The sequence below is a fragment of the Papaver somniferum genome, chromosome 1 (assembly GCF_003573695.1).
Source record: "Papaver somniferum cultivar HN1 chromosome 1, ASM357369v1, whole genome shotgun sequence".
NCBI classification, from domain to species: Eukaryota; Viridiplantae; Streptophyta; class Magnoliopsida; order Ranunculales; family Papaveraceae; genus Papaver; species Papaver somniferum.
Window position 1 is genome coordinate 139,253,214 of NC_039358.1, and position 22,230 is coordinate 139,275,443.

Here is a 22,230-nt window from a genome sequence, read left to right on the forward strand (position 1 = left end):
TTTTTGTGGGAGACAGATTTACTCAATCATATAGACTTTTATGTGTGAGACAGATTTGTCTATCAAGTCTTCGACTTTTGGTCGTAGCAACTCTTGGTTGTGGGTGAGATTAACTAAGGGAATCAAGTGCGTAGTATCCTGCTGGGATCAGAGACGTAAGGAGCGCAACTGTACCTTGAATCAGTGTGAGATTGATTAGGGTTCAACTACAGTCCAGTTTGAAGTTAATTGGTAGTAGGTTAGTGTCTGTAGCGGCTTAATACAGTGTGGTGTTCAATCTGGACTAGGTCCCTGGGTTTTTCTGCATTTGTGGTTTCCTCGTTAACAAAATTCTGGTGTCTGTGTTATTTCTTTTCCGCATTATATTTTTTTATATAATTGAAATATCACAGGTTGTGCGTTAAGATCCATCAATTAAAAAAATCCAACCTTGGGTTGTTGATTTACATTGATTGACACTTGAACATTGGTCTTTGGTACCGTTCAAGTTACTCTTCTTATTCAATCGGGATCGCAGATTTCTATTTGTTGATTGCGGATTGAATTAAGAGTTAGAGATATTAAACTCTTTGATATGCTTTACTCTAGATTGAGTCTGACTGTCTAGATGATTCTCTAGAAAGTATATTGAAGTAAGTCCTCTCAGATTGCCAAACGAATTGTTGGTTGTGGTTGTTAGACCCCCGCATTTTCGTATATAACAAAACCGAAACTATATAAATTTTCTGAAAGAGACCAACATTCCCAGCAAGTTCAGTGGCTCCAGCCCTCGAAGCTTTTCGAAAACTATCAAGTAAATAAGCGAGGGTGGTGGTTCCCCAAGCATACTTTTTGGTATCCTGGAGATCTTTTAGCCATTGTAGATAGTGAGCATTTACTCGATTCCCCGAGTTATCAGGAAAGAATATGGTACCAAGAGAATACAATAGGTACGCGGTGGTTCTACGACGATCTCTTGTTTCATCTATCACCTCCTTACGTACTACTTCAGCATCAAGTGTTCCTCCAAACATATCTTTCAGATTCTTCAACAATATCTTTTTGACAGGTATAGCTGCACCTTCTCTTGCTTTATTTGTTTTATCTCCACCATCCCACTTAAACTGTTCCTCCGTCTCAGCTGGCTCCCATCCAAGTGTGTCTTTGATAAGGGCATAAAGATTTGTCCAACTCATATTGTTGTCAAAACCTTCAGAAACAACTTTTCCTTCAATGTTTAAGTCCAAGATTTGTTTCACATCGCCCGACATTATTGTCATCTCACCGAATGGAGATGAAAAGTATCGGTTTCTAGCCAATATCGCTTTCTAAAGGCACTGGCAACAATAGAATCAAATTCATGCTGATGGTATCGAATTCCACTACCTAACCCTGTATCCAATACAAGATCACAAACCGCTTTACATTCTTCACCTAACGACCAATGAGCAGCCTTTTGATGTTTCATTTTCTTTACCGCAATTTCATGATCCTATAAAGAACGTATAGACAACAAATTTGTTAAATTTATAAATTATACCAAATAATTAATATATCAAGTTGAACAAAATCATGCAAAATAAGTGAAATTTTGAGATTATTACCCTGCTTTCGCAAACCTTAGCATCCCATGAATGTGGATAACCAAATAAGACCTTGGATTGATCAGGCGTCTACCATTCTTCTTCTTAGGCAACAACAAGTCTTTTACTTTAGGAATATGCTTGCCTTTTGGTGAAGGTTTCTTCCTCGGCCTCTTTTCCTTCACTTGAGGTTGAGGTGTAGTTTCAGGTGAAGCAACAACAACTTGTTTCCTTTTGCCTTCAACAACAAATTCTTTTTCTTCTTCATCATCAAATTCTTGTTCATTTGGTGTATCCCTAATCACAAGTGTAACTTCCGATATCACCGGTAGTTCAAATTGATCCCCTTCAATTTCTAGATCTTGGAAAACATTATCTTCCTCTTGAGGTGCTTCAGGACATCTTGATCTACTTTCTTCAATCATATCCTTCTTCTTCTTAGCATCCTTGTGGAGACCTCTATAATCTACCCCACAATGAATTTCATGGCGAGGTGTAGGAGTATCTTTTGGCGTTAAATCATTTCCTCTCTTCTTTTTAGCCTTTACTCTATCAGGTTTCCTGCAAATTACAAGAAATTCCACTTATATAATCAGTATTTATGGATTAGTAAACACAAGCCAATCTATAAAAAAAATAATTTATGTTCTGGATAAATTACGGCTAGGTTATCCTAGAGAAAAACAAATCGTAAAATATATTACGGTTGGCTAAAAAAATCGAACCTAGCTGTAAGAGGTTACAGTTGGAAAAATATTGCATTTTCCTAGCCATAATCAAACATGCAGTTTTCTTAAAAGTTACAGGAAGAATTACGGTTAGCTTTTCCTATAGATAAACAAACCGTAACCAATTACGGTTGGCAAAATCAGTCAATTACCTAGCCGTAAAACAACATGCAAATCAAATTTTATGGTTTGAATTCATCCAAACCTAGCCGTAAGTTCTTCATAAACTAAAGTTACGGTTAGAAAAGCAGTACTGAACCTAGCCGTAACACTAGCAGAAACGTTACTGAAACCCTAATTTTACTTCAATTCATTCAATCTAACCTATTTTAAGCACAAAAACGAGTAAACAAAGATGAGTTTGTTCGATTATACCTAACATACACCATGGGTTGTTGTTGAGGAGTTTAGAATTCTGATTCTTCAGTTGCTTGAATTAGTTGTTGAGGATGAAGATTTTAGTCAGGTGGTTGATTGAGATGCTGATTCCCATCACTGGAATCAATTTGCTTCTTCCTCATCTTTAGTAGAGATTTCAATCCGACGATGTTGAGTTTTTACCGCCGATTAATCGAAAATGATGAACTGAATTGAAGTTGAATTGAATTTGAAGTTACTGTGGAGGAAAGGAAGAGAAGATGAGCAGTCTTTTTCTTGAATTAAAATAGAAAAGATTAGGTTTTTAAGTTTTTATTTTAGTGAAAGGGTAATCTAGACATTTTGTTTTGTATTAGGATATCCCATAACCACTTTTTTGGACACTAAGAATTCAAGTGAAGCCCCTTTATTGGAGTGTGACGCCCAATAATAGCTATCCTCTGTAATCATTATCATTAACGTGGGACCTATATGTATTGGTGTAACTTAAGTGTGAAAATAATTTAGATCTTCTTCTCATGATAATTACTTTTTTACGTTATCAAATTCCCTTATGACGCTGATGAAAAATTTGAATTTCAGATTTCAGACACAAACAAAAAAAGGCCGTTTATCCGTATATTAAATCATTAAATAGCTCGTAGTTAAGTACAGTCACTCGAAAGAAAAATCGCTTCATTTCAAAATTTGAAATTTCTCTTCAGTTTTTCCAAAAGATGGGTTCGATGAAACCCTCAAATCGATATCCAGTTACCACCGATTCTCGAACATCAGCATCTTCTCAAGTATCTGATCCATCTTCATCTACAGATAGATTCAAAAACCCTAACAACAACAAATCGTTCCTCAAACATTTCACTGGAAAATCAAGTACTCGAAAATCACCAGATCTAATTTCACCAGCCTCAAATTTCTCTTCAAAAGCGTTGGTTAAACCTAAAGTTAATGATTTGGTGGGGTATACTAACAAGGTTAAGCCTCAAGATCAGAATTTGAGCTCATTAGTAAAGAAATTTATGGATAAAAGGTCTTCGAAACTGAATTCGCAGCAGAAGACAACACCTTTGGTTATTCCAGCTGATGTTATTGCTGAAGATTTGAAGAAAACAGCTGCGGCTAAAGGTTCCAAGTTTTCGACTTTTCAAAGGAAATTGTTTCAAAAAGGAAGTTCAGGTGGGTCGGAGAAAAAGGCGTTGACGGAAGTGAAGACGAATACAAGAACGTTAGCTATGGTGTTGAGGAGTGAGAGGGAGTTGTTGAATCAGAGTAAGGAATTTGAGGGGGTGATTACTGAGCTTAAGCTGATTATTGAGGGGAAGAATAGAGAGGTAATTTGAACTTTACTTTCATTTATTTCCTTATTATTGTGTTACAAATTTTGATTTGGAAAAATGGGTTTTTGAGAAAGTAAAGCCGAATGCTTTGCTATTTTAGTAAATTCAATTCACTGTTAAATGAATGTGCACAAATGGATAATATGCCTACTACACTCTGCTTTTGAATAATGTGATTAAGATCTCTTATCCAAAAATAAGAAACTGTTTATATATAAGTTGTTGTCGTTTCATCTTTGGTAAGTGAAGATAATAGAGCATTTAAATAGAAAGGAAATGCTGAATTTGCTTGGCTGCCCATGCCATGGTAAGATACTTAAACAAATAACTAGGTGTACCACTTGCTGTAGCAGGATGTAGGTGCATTGGCCTTGTGAGCTAGGCATCTGCTGCCTAATTTTCCTATCTATAAGAAAAAAAATACAGAAATTCCAGAGTCTGACAAGTCTTTAAACAAAATATTTATGTGCTTGATGATTGGTCTTGTCTGCTAAGTCAAGGTGTTAGTTTTGTCCTTTAGACAGTCTCCCTAGGCTGTGGATAGAGATTTTGGTCCATTTTAGTGCTTCCGAAGCTCCAGTAGCTTCCACTTCATCCGGTTGCTGATCCTTCTGCCTGAACAGATTTGCTCCTCAGAAGCAACCCAGAGAAGCTCTTAGTATTAAACCAAACTTGCCTCATTTGTTTGCTTACAGTATGACCCGTTATAGCTAATTTGTGAGATCCCATTGGCTGTTTTATCTTGCTTCTACGTCCTAGTTTGTTACTATTTGGTCTATGGTTGGATTACATTTGTGAACAGACATATAATAAGTAGCCAAAAAGAGTCTGGAGCATCTAGCTTTATCAATTATAATAGCAGAACGAGCATTCCAAGGTCCCAATAGGTCCTGGTGCAACTTGCTTTCCTAGATGGTATGCAGATGGAATTTTTGTTTTGTGCTGCTTTGGAACTCGTTTGATGTATAATGTAGATTGGGTTAGGGTGAAGGAATGACCTGAAAAATTCTGTCATGTTTTTTTTTTTTTTAATAGGTGGAGAAGTTGAAGGATTTGTGCTTGAATCAAAGGGAAGAGATAAAGGCATTAAAAACTGCTATTCTATTCCCTGATGTCATGAATTCGCAACTTCAAGATATTTTAGACAAGCAAGGGTCGGAGTTGAAACAGGCAAAACAAGTTATTCCCACTTTACAGCGACAGGTTACTTCTCTTACAGGCCAATTGCAATGTCTTGCAAATGGTCTTGCTGAGGTACATATTCTATATCCTTCTGCAATTGGTGTTCCTTGATTACTGACATTCCTTGATGTTGCTTGATTACTGGCATGAGAATGGGTTTACCTATTAGATGAGAATACATAGTTTATACTGAAATTTCTTATTCAGTTATTTAAAAACTGAGTACATTTCACTGCTGAAGGAATCTTCTAATAGATATAATCCTTATTACATATGATATGCACCTTCAAGCTCTATTTTGTCACATCTGTAGAGAACCACCCTAAGTAATGACTGCTGATCAGTTATGTCAGAGAAACTCCTTTGATGCCCAATTTTCAAATGGCATACTGTTCATTTTAAATTGTCAAGCTAGTTTAAGATAACCATGTAACCACTAAGAGGAGGTTCACAACAAAATATTTACAGACATGCTACTGCAGGACTTGACCATCTCTGGTTAACATAGTTTAACTGTACAGATTGCAAAAGTTTTAAGATCAGTTCATAGTTTGGATTACTCACGACTTCCTGAATTGCAGGTCAAGGCAGACAAATACTCTGTCAGGGGATGTTATGAAGGCAATCTAAGTTCTCCTAGAACACCAGCATTTGATCTAGACGCCACCAATTCTTTGGTAAGCAGATGCACATTTGATGAAACTTCAAGAGTAATAAAATTAGTAGTACATGGATTGTTTTCTTGTCAAATGGCTTCTAAGCTCAAATGTGTCAGAAATATGCTACACGTATGGTAATAATAGCCTAATAGGTAACTTGGAGGCAACACTAAATGATAGATACCAATGGCCAGCTGCTCAATCCCATTTGATGTGAGAATTCTAATGGTTCTTGCCACCCTATCAAGTTAATCGGTAAGTGATAGGTAAGTCTGAGGCAACTCATGGGTGGAGATTGGCCATTGGTTGCTCATGACCAAACCCATTTGACAACTTATTCCTGAACCTGGTACCATGGTTCTTATTCAAATTCAAAAGACTTGTGATGTCTATAATGATTTTTGCCATCCTATCGGGTTAATTGGTAACTAGATTGCACAAACTGTTTGATCTTGGAAGACCCACCAGCCCAGCATTGTATTGATAGGCTATAAGTTTCTTATTTGTGCACAAACTCAGGAGTTCACCAAATAATAGGATTACGCTGTATCACCTCAATTCTTGATCAGTGTTTGATTGTTGTTTCAAACAATATTTTCAGGAGTACAGTTCTGAGGATGGAGCAAGCCCTAGTAGTCCAGATAATATGTTGCACAAAGATTTCAATCCCTGCTCAGATGACATGCTTCTCAAGGATTTGAACCCCTGCTTGACCCCTTGCTTCGCCAAGTCAAAGGTACCAACTTGCCCGTGTTTTCCTTTCTTGATTGACCACTCGATTTGTTTACCAAATATTATGCCACCCGGATTGCTACATTTCCCTCTACTTTACAAAGTGTAACTGTTTGTAATTCTAAATATTGTTAGGAATTTGATGAGATGATGGCATACGATTCTCCAAATGAGGAAGGTTTGTTTGGCAGCGACACCAAAATGAGCAAAGAGAGTGATTTTGATTCTCAAGATGGAATTTTTTCCAAGAGTTCTGACCACTGGGGAAGACCAAGTCTAGGAGCCACTTATGCTCGGGCAACTCGTAGGTCAGAGGAGAACAAATGCACTTATGGAAGGCCACTGCATCATAAGCTATTTTAAAGAAAAATCAGTTTATGTAATCTTAGTTAAGCTCAGTCAGTTCTATTAATTTTCCACTCAGTTTATGCAGAACTCCAGTCCTTTTTTGCCTTGAAAAAGAATAGAAAAATCTAAACATAAATGTTCCATGTACGTAGTTTTCCGATCATAGAATAAAACATCCATGTATTTAGTTAGTTCACTTTTATTTTCTTTTTTTATCTAGAAATCAAGTGTTGTGCATTGGTTTTTCATCCTGGGCTTTAAACGCTCTTGGTCTATTTCATTTCCACCACCAAACAAGTTAATTTTCTTCATTTCTAGACAGTATAAGCTTTCCTGTTCTTCTCTTTGGACTAGAAGAAGCAATCCGAATTTAAGCTGGTAAGCCCCTTCTACCGAAAAATGGATTCTCCGACACCTCTAGCATCAAATTGAAAAGGTCTAAGAGTCCTCTAAAGGAATCAATAAACCATGTATTGGCAATTCGTTTTTGAACGGATCGAAACGAGGTTGTGGCAGGCACAATTAATCCAAGCTCATGTCTGGCTGTCATTGAGAGAGACCTCCCCAGTTTCTAGTCAAGGAAGAGTAAAAAATCTTGGAACAAGATGGTAACTTCTGTCTCCCTCTAGATCTGTACAAGAACAAGATAACAAATAAGACAGTTGCTTGAAATATCGAGACCAAGGACAATCTTTCAATCAAATACCTACAATCTATTCGCAGCTAAATTAAATTTCATAAGATGCTAAAAACCACTCCTTGTATATTCCATGTCCTATCACTCCAAGCTAAATAGAGTTGTTGGGGAGAGAGTGCATCTATCACACTGCTGCTATCTTGTTTAACCAAAAACTCTGACCTGTGGTATCTGGTCTCTTATCAACGTTCTTTTGTTTTACTTTTTTATCTACTTGTTTTTTTCTTTGTTTGTTTTTGTTCCCTCATCTTTTATGTAATGAGCAAGTAGGAAGACTGAAATTAAGAAAGATCCTTGTAACAATGTATGCATTTCTTCTGTTCTTTTCCATTTGACTTGGAACATAATCTTTGTTTAATCTCCTTGACTTATGTTCTAGGATTTTTATTAATAAAATTGTCTTTCTCATTTCATCAGTCATGTTCTTGTGTTCTAATGAAATAAGTGCATTACATTTATAAGTTCTTTTCATCTATCTGTCTCTAATGCCATGAGGGATTGGAACCAAAAGTTAACTTTGCCTCTTGTACAGTTGTGTACCTCAAGTCCATCAGAAAGAAGAAAACAACCAATAATTGTGATTCCTTGTGTATGAATGTACTTGCTCCCCCGTCTTAATTTCATGAATGAATCCTTTTTTTCTTTAGAAACGTAGTAATATTATAGGAATTGCAACGGAAAATATGCACGTGACACTAAAAAATTGTTTAGTCATCTAAAAATTAGAAGGCTATTATTGGGGCGTCACATTCCATTAGAAAGGCGTCACCTAATAGGACAAAAACGGGTCACCTAGAAGTAATATCAAAAACCCCTTATCTCAAATAATTTTGTAATGACCGAACAACTCTTTAGTTAATTTTAATTTTATTAGATAATAATTAATTTTAGGGTTGGAATCAATCCAAACCTGGACGTAAAACCAATTTCTACGGTTGGAAACTTGGAATCAACCCAAACCTGGACGTAAAATCAATTTCTATGGTTGGAATTAAAAGGAACCTGGACATAAAATTGAAATTTACGGCTAGGTTGACGAAAGGAAAATTCAGTAAACTAAACCTAGACATAAAATTGAAAATTACGGTTGGAATTCAACTAAACCTAGACGTAATACAACACGCAAATCAAAGTTTACGGCTGAATTGAACTAAACCTAAGTTTACGGTTGAATTGAACTAAACCTAGACGTAAGTTCTTCAAAAACTAAATTACGGTTGAAAAATCTAGTAACGTACCCAGACGTAACACTAGCAAAAAGTAACTAAAACCCTAATTTTACTTCGATTTCATTCAATCTAACCTATTTTAAGCACAAAAACAAGTAAACAAACATGGGTATGTTCGATTGTTACCTTACATACATTATGGGTTTGTTCGATGAAATGAATTCAAATGGATTTACGATGAAAAGGATGAAGATAAAGAGGAGAGGAAGAAGAAGAGCAATTGAAATGTTAAGAATGAAGAATAGAAATTAGGTTTTGTTTCTGTTTTTAATTGAAGGGTAGTTTGGACAGTTGCTATTGAATCAAAAGTACCTCATAACCAGATTTTTGGTCACTAAATATCCAAGTGAAGCCCCTCTATTGGATGGTGACGCCCCAATAATAGCCTTCAAACATTAACTGGTTGATAAAAATTACCATATAACCCATCATCCGCCTACGAGACCAAATTGCTTTGGTGGAAATTGAATAAATGCCGCTCCTTTTCATGGGTCTTCACAAATACCCCTAAGGAGTGTATTTTAAGTTTTTAGAGTATAGTTTTTGGCACGTCTAAAATTATATTAAGTCAATTGAGGTTGGGTTGACGTTTTCACGCGTCAAAAACATGCCGGTTCATTTTCATTACCGAAAAAAATACTAGTTCGTTTTTATTATCCACTTAAAATATATCCCTTAAAGATATTTTTATAAAAAAAAAGAAAAAGAAGGGATATGCAGATAATCCTCCATTTGCTTTGTGACCCAATGCTGCATTATGAGTTGTGAATCAAAATGTATCCTTCGTGCAGAGTTGTAGTTTATCTAAAAATTTACCATTAAAACCCAAAATACTGGTCGTCTAAATCTGTATTACAACTTTTTTTATGTACCAAAAAATCTGTAATAACGGTAGAGTGGCATTCTCTTGACATTCTAACTGCTAACCGTCATTATCAGTATTAATTGTCAAAATTAGTCGTGTCATTTGTTGATTGGTCCATGCCAACTGCCACGTATTACGATCAGTTAAATATTTGTCACATGGTGTTGTTTAAATACAAGAACTCATTCTCTTGTCTTCTGTGATGGGTGTAAGACAGTTGATTAATCAATTGCATAAGCAATTCTTTGTACTTTAATTAATGAAATGAATTTTTGGACTATGATAAGAATAAAATCTTTGATCCTCTCTTCCGTTGTTCATCACCATCAATGATGTTTCTTTAAGCTTTCTTTCAGATACTCTATGTTTTACTTTCTTTTCTTTACACAAAAAAATAAATAAAATAAAATAAATAATCTTGTTTTAATGGCAAATATTCAGTATGAATCAAGAATATCTCAGGTTCTCTTAAATCAGATCTCCAATATTATTCAATACAAACTTAAGGATGACAATTTTTTTACTTGGAAAAGCTTAATACTTCCATTACTCAAGCGCTACGAAGTCTCTGGTTTCTTATATGGATCTACTCCATGTCTTCCTCAATTTCTTACTCAGGAAGATCTGATTCAGGAATCGTAAATCCATCATATGTTGCTTGGTGTGATGGTGATAACACTCTCATTCTTTGGTTACAATCCACAATTTTTGATTTTGTTGTTTTCTATGTTGTTATTGTTGAATCTGCTAGAGAACTACGGTGTAGTATTGAATCTAGATTTGATCATACTTCAACAAAACATGTTATACAAATTCATACAAAATTGCAAACACTCAAGCTTGGATCTGGTCCTATGGCTACTTACTTGGGAGAAATCAAGAAATTGACAAATCAACTCTCTGTTTCTGGATCTGAAATTTCCAATGATGAACTTATGGTATTAGTTCTTAATGGTATTGGTCAAGAATACAACTCTTTCAGTACTTCTATCTGTGTGAAAAATCCACCAATTTATTTTGATGAGTTGCATAATCTTTTATTATGTGAAGAAGTTTTTGTATCTGAGAGATCTAAACCACTTTTCTCTGAAACAAACAACAATTTGTTGCTTTTCAATCTCAACAAGTACTTCTTGCTCATCAGAGAGCTCTAATTGATTATTCTTAATCCTTTTCATACAGACCACGAGCCAGAGGTACTTATAATTTCAATAATTCTTATAGAACTAACATTCTAGCTTATAAGAGAAATTTTCATTTACCCGCTAAAATGTCTTCTTAATACACTTTCCTAGTGCTTCTATACCTCTACCAGTCACTAGTGTTGCCTCTACTTCATCTACTAGTTCAGTTCCACCTATATGTCGAATTTGTAAGAAAGTTGGTCATATTACTTTAGCACGTAGACATAGATTCAATTTTTCGTATTGGAATGTCAATCCACCTCAAAATGAGTCTTATGCTTGCAACTACTAATATTTTGGGAAATTCTCAGTATGCTGATACTGCTCCTAACAATCACGTAACTGCTGGCGGGAGTGAACAATAATTTACTTCTACTTATGATGGATTTGAATAAATTCACGCATCAAATGGTGAAAGTATGAAAATAACTCACACGGGTAGTTCTATTAAGAAAACACTTAATACTTGTTTGGCATTAAACAATTTTCTTCTTGTTCCACAAATCTCAAAAAATCTTTTATATGTTCAAAGATTTACTAAGGATAATCATTGTGCTGCTACATTTGATGGTTGCGTTGTTGTTAAGGATCTCTCATCTGGGAGGATCACTTTACAATGCCGACAATATAATGGATTATATCTATTGTATTTTCTTCGGTCACCATCTTCACTGGACACTCCTACTGCATCTTCATCATCTACACCTGTTGTTTCATCAAATAAAGCCTTTCTAGCTGTTAGTCAAGTTTCAGCTGAAGTTTGGCATCTGAGACTTGGACATCCATCTTTTCATACTTTCCGGCATGTTTGCAAGACTTTAGGTCTCAATAATATTTGCAAGATACCACTGTTTTGTCATGAATGTCAACGTGGAAGAAGTCATAAACTCCCAAATATCTAGTCATGCTAGGTATAGACTTTTAGAATTACTTCATCTTGATCTGCGAGGTCCTAATCCCGTTGTTTCTAATTCTGGTTTTAGATATTGTGTAAATGTTGTTGATGATTACTCCAAGTATTATTGGATATATGCTTTATATGAGAAATCAAAAACAATGTTTCTTCAGTTCAAAGTTCAAGTAGAAAATTTGCTTCAACGCAATATTGTTGTCATTGGAACTGAGGGTGGTGGTGAATTTTCAAACAATGAATTAGATGGGTTTCTCTCAAATTTTGGTATTGTTCATAAGGGTCCACATTACTCCAAACAAAAGGGTGTTGTAGAGTCCAAATACATATATTTGGTTGATGTTGGGAGAACATTGCTTATGCAATCAGGACTTGCAAATTCAATTTGGACAGAAGCATTTCAAACTGCAAACTATACCTTTAAAAGACTTCCGACAAGAGCTATAAAATTTAAATCTCCATTTGAGCATTTTTTTTATCAAATTCCTGACTATTCGTTCTTAAGGGATTTTGTTTGTCTATGTTATCCATGGTTGAGACTTTATGCACCAAAGAAGTTGGCACCAAGAAGTGAAAGGTGCATTTTTGTTTGATATACCATTATGCACGAGGGATACAAATGCTATAATCCCGCTGAAGGTAGAGTCTATATATCAAGACATGTTTCATTTCGTGAATCTGTTATTCCCTTAAGAACAAAACACTACTTCTGGAGATACTACTTATGTGACCCACTCAGTAGCTACTTCAAATGCTGTTACTGCTTCTGACACTTCTTTTCAAAAATTCCGCTGCAATGGTATCTTCTTCTCCTTCAGCATTATATGCGTGTACTTCTATTATTTTTCCTTCCACATCTTCTCCAATATGGTCACAATGGGTAAAAAAGGAATCTCTAAAAAGATTTTTTTTAACTAAACACTTATCTGCATAATTTATTCTATGACATCTTCTATTGTTCCAACATGCTTCACACAAGCAAATAAAATTCCAAAATGAATATGTTCTATGGTTGATGGATTTCAAGCACTTAAAGATGCGGATATATGGAACTTGGTATCAGCAGATCCATCTCAGAATTTAGTTTGTTGCAAATGAGTGTTTCGAATTAAGCAAAATCCTGATAGTACTATTGAATTACATAAATCTAGATTGGTTGTATCAAAAGGAAGGTTTAGATTACTCAAAAACCTTTAGTCCAGTTGTTAAACCTACAACAATCAGAATTATTCTTTCCTTAGCAGTTCATTCTGAATGGAATATATCTCAACTTGATGTCAATAATTCATTTTTTCTTGGTGACTTGCAAGAAGAAGTTTACATGGTGCAACCTCCATCTAACCAAATCATGTTTACAAGCTTCACAAGGCAATTTATGGCCTAAAAAACGCAGCAAGAGCTTGGTATAAGAAGATACACAATATTTTACTATCTTATCATTTCATATTATCTGCAGCAGATAGTTCATTGTTTGTTCAAAGGATTGGTACTAGAAATACCATCATTTTGGTATATATTGATGGCATTCTCATCACTGGTAATGAAGTATTATTGCAGCAAATTCATAACCACTTTGGGAACTCATTTTCCAGTTAAAAACTTAGGACCACTTCATATTATTTTTGGGTCTTGAGGTAAAGAAAAATGCATCTGGAATTTTCTTATTCCAAACAAAGTATGCTCTTGATTTGTTGGAAAAAACAGATATGCCAGGTGCAAAGCCATGTTCTTCAACAGTACCAGTCAATTACAAGCTCAGTGGAAATGATTTCCAACCACTTTCTAAACCTACCGATTTCATATCTTTAGTGGGTGCTCTCTAATATTTAACTTGGACAACACCAGAAATCAGTTACGAAACATAAGTGTCATTTCTCCAGTTATTCAATGTGACAACATAAGTGTCATTTCCCTCTCTCTTCCAATCCGGTGTTTCACAGTCGCATGAAGCATATGTCAATTGACTATCATTTTATCAGGGAGATTTTGCAGTCATAAGTTTTGGATGTTAACTATATTTTCACTTTTGCTTAGGTGGCAGATATATTTACTAAAGGACCTGCAGGGCCGAGATTTTGTTTTTTGCATGACAAGCTGAAGGTGTTTTCACCAAAACAAATTCATCTTGGGGGGGGGGTGCTAATAATTGTAGAGTGCCACTCTCTTTACAATCTAAATGTTCACTGTCATTATCAGTATTAGCTGTCATAATTAGTCGTGTCATTTGTTGATTGGTCTATGGCAACTGTCACGTATTTCTATCTGCTAAATTTTAGTCACATGGTCTTGTTTAAATACAAGAATTCATTCTCTTGTTTTCTGTAATGAGTGTAAGACAATTGATTGATCAATTGCATATGTAATTCTTTGTACTTAAATTAATAAAATGAATATTTTTACTAATCTTCACGACAAAAGATATCCCATGTGACTCGAAATCTTCACTAATTATAACCCTATTGTCATTTTGAACTAAAATTCTCTAATTGTCTCATTATCTACCTATTACGCCAAAATTTATCACCTGACAATAAAATACAAATCCCATCTGCCACTATAACACAAGGTATATTCCTCGACTTAAATCTGCATTGTAATATAATCCTGGCATTATGACCCAAAATTTAACATATCCCAAAATTGTATATAATTTATAATCCGCCTTGTGATACGTAAGATGCCTCACTACTTAGAATCTGCCATGTGTCAAAATTTGAGTCATGTCTCAAAATTTATCATGTGGTGATCCTAACTTTGTCGACCAACTAAAAACTTTCCTTCGAGATTTAAAATATTTCGTTACGAACAAAAGTATACGTCGTAACCCAAAATCTGCTTCATGACCTACAAAAATATATATCAAGGAAATAAAACTATCCTTGTGACGCAGATCTACCATGTGGCCAGAAATACAAATTGAATCTTAATTTTAATCTGAAATTTGAATATGTCATAATAAACCAAAAACTGCATCGTGACCTAAAAAATCTCAATACGACACTGTAGATTGTGATTTTTCAATCAATGATAAAATAGTCATTTTGCAACTAAGGGTAAAATGGTCATTTATAGGTGAGGACAAAATAATCATTTTAAAATACCGGCCAACCTTATCTAAATTAAATTACTTAGCCAAGACGTACCAGTCTCACAAATATATTAGCTGTTAAAGTCATGAGATTAACTACATCTGAGCTTAAACCTAAGATAGAGCTTTAGACAAGATGAAACTCAAACTCCAACCAGGATGAGGTTCAAGACGAGGTCCGACTTCTAAACAAGAAGAGCTTGCCTAACCCAGAGAGGCTCAGTCAACCTAAGCGGAACAACTCATTTGTTCTAAACTGAAAAGCTTCTGTCATTCCGAGGAGAATAGCCTCCATCGCTCCGCTCCAAGGCGAAGAGTCTCCGTCATTCCAAAGAGAAAAGCTTTCGTCACTTAGAGGATCAATATCTATTTTATCGTCGGGCTTGGTCATACCTATTACTCAACCTAAAGACTGTAAAACGTCACCCCGAGTCTCCCGTCAAACCAAAGACTCTTTAACGTCACCCGGAGCCTTGGGCAGTATAGTGGTTTGAAACTTCACCAAGATGCCGACCCTCTTCCATAGTACCTCATCAGGCCCGGCTCTGCCATAATCCGTCTTCAGTATCGTCCATGCTTCATCGTGCCATAAACAAATATCTGTACTTTTCCCATCATAGACTGACGTCCCTTCCTTAGTTCCTCACTCGATGAACGATCACGCCAGATTGATGCTTAACCTTATCCCATGTCTTGATGCAATGATTGGACAACATCAAGCTTTAACCTCTATAAATAATTGACACGCCTTCGCTCAACTATTGACAGATGGTCATCCTAGGTCAAAACTTGACCACTATTAGGCCATGGCGCTTCTTCAAGACCGACCTTGCCCTAGGTCTCTTCAAAGAACCGGTCCTATACACCTTTCACACAAAGGAAAATTTTGCAAGCTAGATCATACTTGAATTTAGCCAAGATTATTCTTTTTTATGAGACACACGGCTGCAACAATCCTCCCAGAGCTCTTTGCATGACTCATGATGGATTGTACTTACAAACATGTGTAATTATGAATCTAAAGTTACAACAGCTCTGGAGAATACTAGAACGTCGTATGAAATCTCATTCATAAAGGATGATTACTTCACAAATGGGTGGATAAACTCAGGGTTTTAGTATTTCCAGTACCAATCCTCTGACATGTGTGAGCATCGGACTACTCACATAGAAACATAATATTCGGTTACAAGAAGTCGGCTGCAGATGATAGACTCAATCTTTAATATATCCTTAGTTGTTAGAGCACTGCTCGTCGAACTCGCAAGCGTTGTTATCTCAAGCTTGTTTGTCAAGTTTAGTTGATCAAAACTATATACTTTCTAATCTACTTATAGCTATGTCTCGGATTAGGATGGAATGTGTAGTTGACCTTTATACTTCACGGCGCTCACCAATTGAAGACGAAGATCTACTGGGGAGCTTGGAGGAACTTCATCAACAAAAGGTATGTGGAGACTAAAACTTATCTATCACTCAGAATTATATTTTATTTTATGTTTTAATGAGACTATAAGTCGTATAACTGTATAGACTTTTATATTATACACATTTGATATTTCGAGCCGAGTTTATCTCGCTTATCTATTTGTCGAAATATGTGTTGGAAGATTTTTGCTTTAGCTATGTTCATCATATTCTTGATGAGTTTAGTTGGAAACAGTTTATTTGTTGGAAACTAAATATTATGTCAAAAGATATCATGTGAAAATTACCTTGAACGTCTTATATGATTTGTGTGAGACAGTCATTTGATGTTAGCTTGGGGAGTTTCATATTGATCATTCAATTACTTGAAAATTACTTGAAGCTAATGGTTTGTGTGAGACAACCATTGTTGTCTTCCAAGGACGTTTCAATGATTAAAATGAGAGTTTAGAACGATTACCCATGTATAGACACAACACGGTATGCATACTTAGTATGCGAACTGTATTGTGATGATTCAGGTCCGGAACTCTTGTTTGCGTACCTAGTATGCGAACGGGTTTACTTGAGTTGGTTCCAGAACGGTTGTTCGCGAACCGGGTTTGCAAACGGCTTGACTTGGCCAAGGTCTGGAGCTGCTGTTCGCGTACCTGTTTGGCGAACACAATGGTGAAGTTCTAAAATCGGTTACGTATGATTCTCATACTCATGAACTAAAACATTTATGATTTAAGGAGTGCAATCTTTGCAAATTGTGGCTTAATGTTCATGAATTGATTCTTGTATAAGTACTTTGTACGATTACGAATCAAACCGATTTCGATTCAATTTGTTCATATATATTTCTATGAGATAGTGAACAATTGAACAACTCTATTTGAAACACAATTAGATTCATTTGATTATCTTTCATGATTGATGATCTTCATATTTGATCTAGAAGTATTAGATGAATATGGTTAAAACAAAAGTGTTCATATGGCTAACTTCGGTTAACTGTTATTGATCCAATTCAATACACACATTTAGGTACGGTAACCCATATTTAGTATATTTCATTTGTGTGTAACAAGCTAAGACCATCTAATGGTGGAGATTGATTGCTTTATTTTTAAGCAGACTTAGCTTGAATCTTAAATCATGATTTCATCTAAAGGTGAATATTGAATGATTTGTTACTAAGGTATCTTAGCTTTGATTGAAGGCAACCCTGATTTGAAAGACTATATAAGGGAGAACTCTAACAACTGGGAAGCCTAATCCCGACACTTTCTTGTGTCCTAGTTGCGTACTAGAGTCGTGACCGGTTGTCAGCCGTGCAAATATAATTCACTTTCTCACTCAACTAGATATAAATATAGTACGTGATAAGAAAGAGTTCGTTCCCACAGAGAGGCTTTTGTTGTTATCAATTTTCAGTTTCTTAGTAACCAAGGTTTTTTTTTTTGTTTTATCTAAATAAACAAAGCAATAAAATTAATTGAAAGCAATAAAGTAATTGTAATAATCAATAAGGAGAAGATATTGGTCACGGGATAGTATCATTCACAAACATGTATTTTCATCAATGACTAGAATTGAAATTTTAATCTCTCATTTACTAAAAGTCCTAGGATATCTTGATCGCAAGAGTATCCCGTTTATTTCCCGATTTTATCACAAACAACATTAAAAGATGCTATTGTTAAATCTACCTAGAAAGCAACCAAAAGTGTAATAGCACAATTAAGTTTATCTCCCTAAGAACAATAAGTTCTATGAAATAAGACTAATCAATGCAAACAAACGTGTAAAAGCACTAATTCATTTTAACAAAGGTTATGATTCATATGCTATTATAAAGATGTATCACTACAAGTAATAATGGCACTATGCTACTTAGAATCAGGGATAAACAACTATTTCGTATTGAAAACCTTAATCTAGCAATAGAGATGAAGACTAATCTAATTGATTCCGGACTCAAACAAACTAGCATTCAAATCATATGACAATATTAATAATGAAACATAAACAATAAAGTATTAAGACAAAACTAATTCATTGAATCAAATAACATGTTGGAAATCAACTTTTATTCCATAACCAATAATTGAGTTTAGTTACTCATAATAATGGAGTTCATCATAATCATAATCATAAAATAATTGAAGAAGATGAAAAATAAAACGAAAGCAAGCCCTATTTGTAGCTATCTCCAAAGCTCCAAGTAGAAAATAATATGTCCTTCTTTTGCTCATAGTGACTCCATTGCACCTAATAACTCAAAACTAAACATAATATACATAATTCACAAGAAAAATAGCAAAGAAAGCATAAACATTGATATAAAATTAGGTGTTTTACAACACCTATCAAATTCCCCCACACTTAGACTTTTCTAGTCCTCGAGCAAATCAAACAAAATTTATTCTAGAGTATGCATACAACTCTCATGAGGGTTTACTAGAGATATACCCACAAAACCTGCTTTTCCAACTTACTAGTTCTCTGTAAAGATAGCATCCAACTCGCTAAGAAGACATAGAGATTCTGCATACTAGTCATAAGAAGTTAGACACATAAATGAACACAATCTCATCCTTAAAAGTTGAGAGAGAAATAACCATCCCTTCTCGAAAGAAATTCGGGTTCGGAATGATCGAAAGTCTTGACTCTGCCTCACAAGAAAGGGTTTTATGAAGTTGCTCTCAATAATAAATAGATCTTTATGGGTCACACATGTGTCGAGGTAGGAATGAAAAGAGAATCCTGCGACACGTTGAATAGTAGGAAGGCAAAAACCCTCTGAATTGTTTTGAAAACCCACATCTTTTATTCATTTTGAAAACCCTTTTTCTGACGATCTCTAAGAAAGGAAATCAATCACTTAACGAAGGTGGGAATATGCTTACTTACCTCTTTATCCGTTCGACGTGCATCTAGCACCACTCTCACAGCATCCATAGAAACGTCTTCGGTCTTCAATCGGTGTCTTCATCTTCGTCTTCGGTCTTCAACTCTTGATGATGAAATCTTGAACTTCGTAAAATCTTGACAATGTGATTCTTTCCTCTAATTCCTTGTTGCTTGAAACTTTATTACGGATATTTCTTCTTCCATTGGCTTTATTGAATAAATACAAAACCAAAAATGAACTAAACAAACAAAAATATGATGCAATGATTTTTATTTTATTTTATTTTTTTTGATAATAATAAAATAAATACAAAATAAAAATAAACAAAATATGAAAACTAATGATGAACCTAATAAAAAATTTCTCTTGTCTTTTTTTTCGGCAAGGGACCTAGCATAATAATAACCATGTCCCAAGTTTTTTTTTTTAACAAGAGAAAATGATATGAATACAAAATAAAGATAAAAATAAAAATGCAAGTACAAAGGCCATGGTGTAAGTACTTTACCGCTCGATTCTCCACAACTCGTATGTCTCGATATCATAAACTTCTTGACTCTCATCTTGATAATATTCTCTCTCGTACAATAGTCTTCAACTTGTAAAAAAAAAAATTCTGCTCCTTGTCTTGTTGCTATACTTAAATCTGAAATCTGCTCATTTCTGTACTGTTGCTTGTAAACCTTAAACGTCTTCAACTTTCCTTCGAATTTGTGATGCTCCTCTTGTTGATGATGATGGTGTTTCTATGGACCTATTAGTATAGAGATATAAAGTGGATGGTGCTAACTGCGAACAAGATTACAAGTGATATGTAAGTTAGCAATTCGATGTCACCATTCATGATTGATAAAATAGCACTCAAGAGATCAAAATAGTGCTTCTATTGGTGAGAGGTTGGGTAGCTCACCATTCTACCCGGAGTTTATGTACAGTGACACACACTCTAAAAGCACAAATTTAGACAGGTACAAAGAATTGAAGTTCGGTGCCTCTCATGATGTAACATGGGTAGTCTCCACTATAGGGTATCACAAATCTAATACCGAATTCAGTTTGCACCTCATTTGCCACTGGGATGGTTAAATCCAACTTTAACTCTCATACAAGTAAGAAACCCGATCATGTTCTCTGTCATCTCTAAGTTCAGTCACTCTTATGAGAATCTCGATGTAATTTTAGGGACGTGTATACTATGTGACTCTAAACTAACTACAAGTTGGAGTTTTCTTATTCACTATTTTACACAAAAAAGTTGAAAATTTGAAATTTTTACAATGCAAATGCTTAACCACTCCCCCACACTTAAACTTTACATTATCCTCAATGTAAATTGAGTCATCCAAAGAAAGTCAAGGTGGGAAATTCTAACATGATAATGACAAGAAATCAGAAAAAATAAATGCAAAACAAGACAAGAAAAACTAAAAACAAAACAAGAAATAAATACAAGACAAGAAATACTCATCCTATGGGTTGCCTCCCATTTAGCGCTTGGTTTAAAGTCGTCAGCCCGACTATCTCCTTGCTTTCTATGCCTCCTCCAGAAGGAGTGCATCCACAAAGTTAGCTCCTTCCACCACTTCGGAAATGAAATTCTCATAATAAGGTTTCAACCGTGCCCATTAACTTTAAGTTCCTTGCCTGTAGCTATGCTACGAATTTCTACTGCACCATGAGAAAACACATTAGTAACAATAAAATGTCCAATCCAACGTGACCTTAATTTACCCGGAAATAAATGCAAGCGAGAATTAAACAAAAGCACTTTATGCCCAATGCAAAATTGTTTCCTAGAAATCATGTTATCATGAAATGCTTTAGTTTTCTCCTTATAAATGCATGAGCTTTCAAATGCATCATTGCGAAGCTCCTCTAGCTCTTGGAGTTGTAACTTCCTTTGCTTTCCAGCCCCACCCATCTCCATATTGCATTGCTTAATAGCCCAAAACGCCTTATGCTCAATTTCAACGGGTAAATGACAAGGTTTACCATAAACAAGCCTAAAGGGAGACATCCCGATAGGTGTATTGTATGCGGTTCTATAAGCCCACAAAGCATCATTAAGTCGCATGCTCCAATCTTTCCTTGTTGGGTTCACCGTCTTCTCTAGAATGGATTTCACCTCCCGGTTGGACACCTCGGCTTGTCCATTTGTTTGGGGATGATAAGGTGTTGCAATCTTGTGCGACACATTGCACTTCTTCAACAAGCTTTGTAAAATCCTGTTTTTGAAGTGAGAACCCCCATCGCTAATTATGGCTCTTGGAATTCAAAACCTTGCAAAGATATTAGCTTGCACAAAATCCGAAACCACTTTAGAATCATTAGTCGGGGTGGCCTTAGCTTCCACCCATTTGGAGACATAATCAACAGCAAGTAAGATATAAAAATTCCCATGAGAGTTGATAAAAGGACCGATAAAATCAATACCCCATACATCAAAAACTTCAATAAATTGAATAAAAGTCTGTGACATTTGATTCGAGCACTTAGATTGCCTGTTCTTTGGCACCTATCACAAGTTGTACAAAATATATATGCATATTTAAACAAGGTTGGCCAATAAAAACCGCTTTCAAGTACCTTGTGAGTGGTTCTCTTACTCCCAAAATGTCCTCCACAAGCATAGGAGTGACAAAAAGACAAGATAGAATTAAACTCGGATTCGGGAACGCACCTTCGTAATACTTGGTCACTACCTTGTTTCCATAAGTATGGATCATCCCATATGTATTGGTTCCCTAACCTCTTAAGTTTGTCCCTCTCAGCACGAGACAAGTTATTTGGGATTTGTTTAGACACCAAGTAGTTCAGAATGTCAGCATACCATGGCTCTCCAAAGGCAATTGAGAATAGTTGCTCATCCGGGAAACTTTCATGCAATGGGATAGCTTCCTTGTCCACAGCAAGACGGCTCAAATGATCCGCAACGGTTCTCTCAATTCCTTTCTTGTCTTTGATTTCAATATCAAACTCTTGCAAGAGCAAGATCCATCGTATGAGC

The 22,230-nt window shown here is 35.4% G+C and overlaps 2 protein-coding genes across 2 annotated transcripts; both read left to right on the top strand.

The window, feature by feature from the left end:
- Window positions 1-3,256: 3,256 nt before the first annotated feature.
- On the top strand, window positions 3,257-7,119 carry LOC113302413. Its single transcript, XM_026551319.1, has 5 exons — window positions 3,257-3,996; window positions 5,038-5,256; window positions 5,766-5,861; window positions 6,445-6,579; window positions 6,711-7,119. Exons 1-5 carry the CDS (start codon window positions 3,385-3,387, stop codon window positions 6,936-6,938), a joined length of 1,290 nt encoding a protein of 429 aa, XP_026407104.1. The 5' UTR covers window positions 3,257-3,384; the 3' UTR covers window positions 6,939-7,119.
- Window positions 7,120-10,307: 3,188 nt separating this feature from the next.
- LOC113351428 lies at window positions 10,308-10,868 on the top strand. The gene has a single exon (XM_026595417.1). The coding sequence runs from the start codon at window positions 10,308-10,310 to the stop codon at window positions 10,866-10,868; it is 561 nt and encodes a 186-aa protein (XP_026451202.1).
- The last annotated feature ends 11,362 nt before the right edge of the window (window positions 10,869-22,230 follow it).

Bases quoted from the DNA above. Each gene is read 5' to 3' on its own strand.
- LOC113302413 (XM_026551319.1), top strand. From the start codon at position 3,385: ATGGGTTCGATGAAACCCTCAAATCGATATCCAGTTACCACCGATTCT. The intron at 5,862-6,444 runs GTAAGCAGATGC...CAATATTTTCAG, and splicing joins TAGACGCCACCAATTCTTTG to GAGTACAGTTCTGAGGATGG. The intron at 6,580-6,710 runs GTACCAACTTGC...AAATATTGTTAG, and splicing joins CTTGCTTCGCCAAGTCAAAG to GAATTTGATGAGATGATGGC.
- LOC113351428 (XM_026595417.1), top strand. From the start codon at position 10,308: ATGTCTTCCTCAATTTCTTACTCAGGAAGATCTGATTCAGGAATCGTA.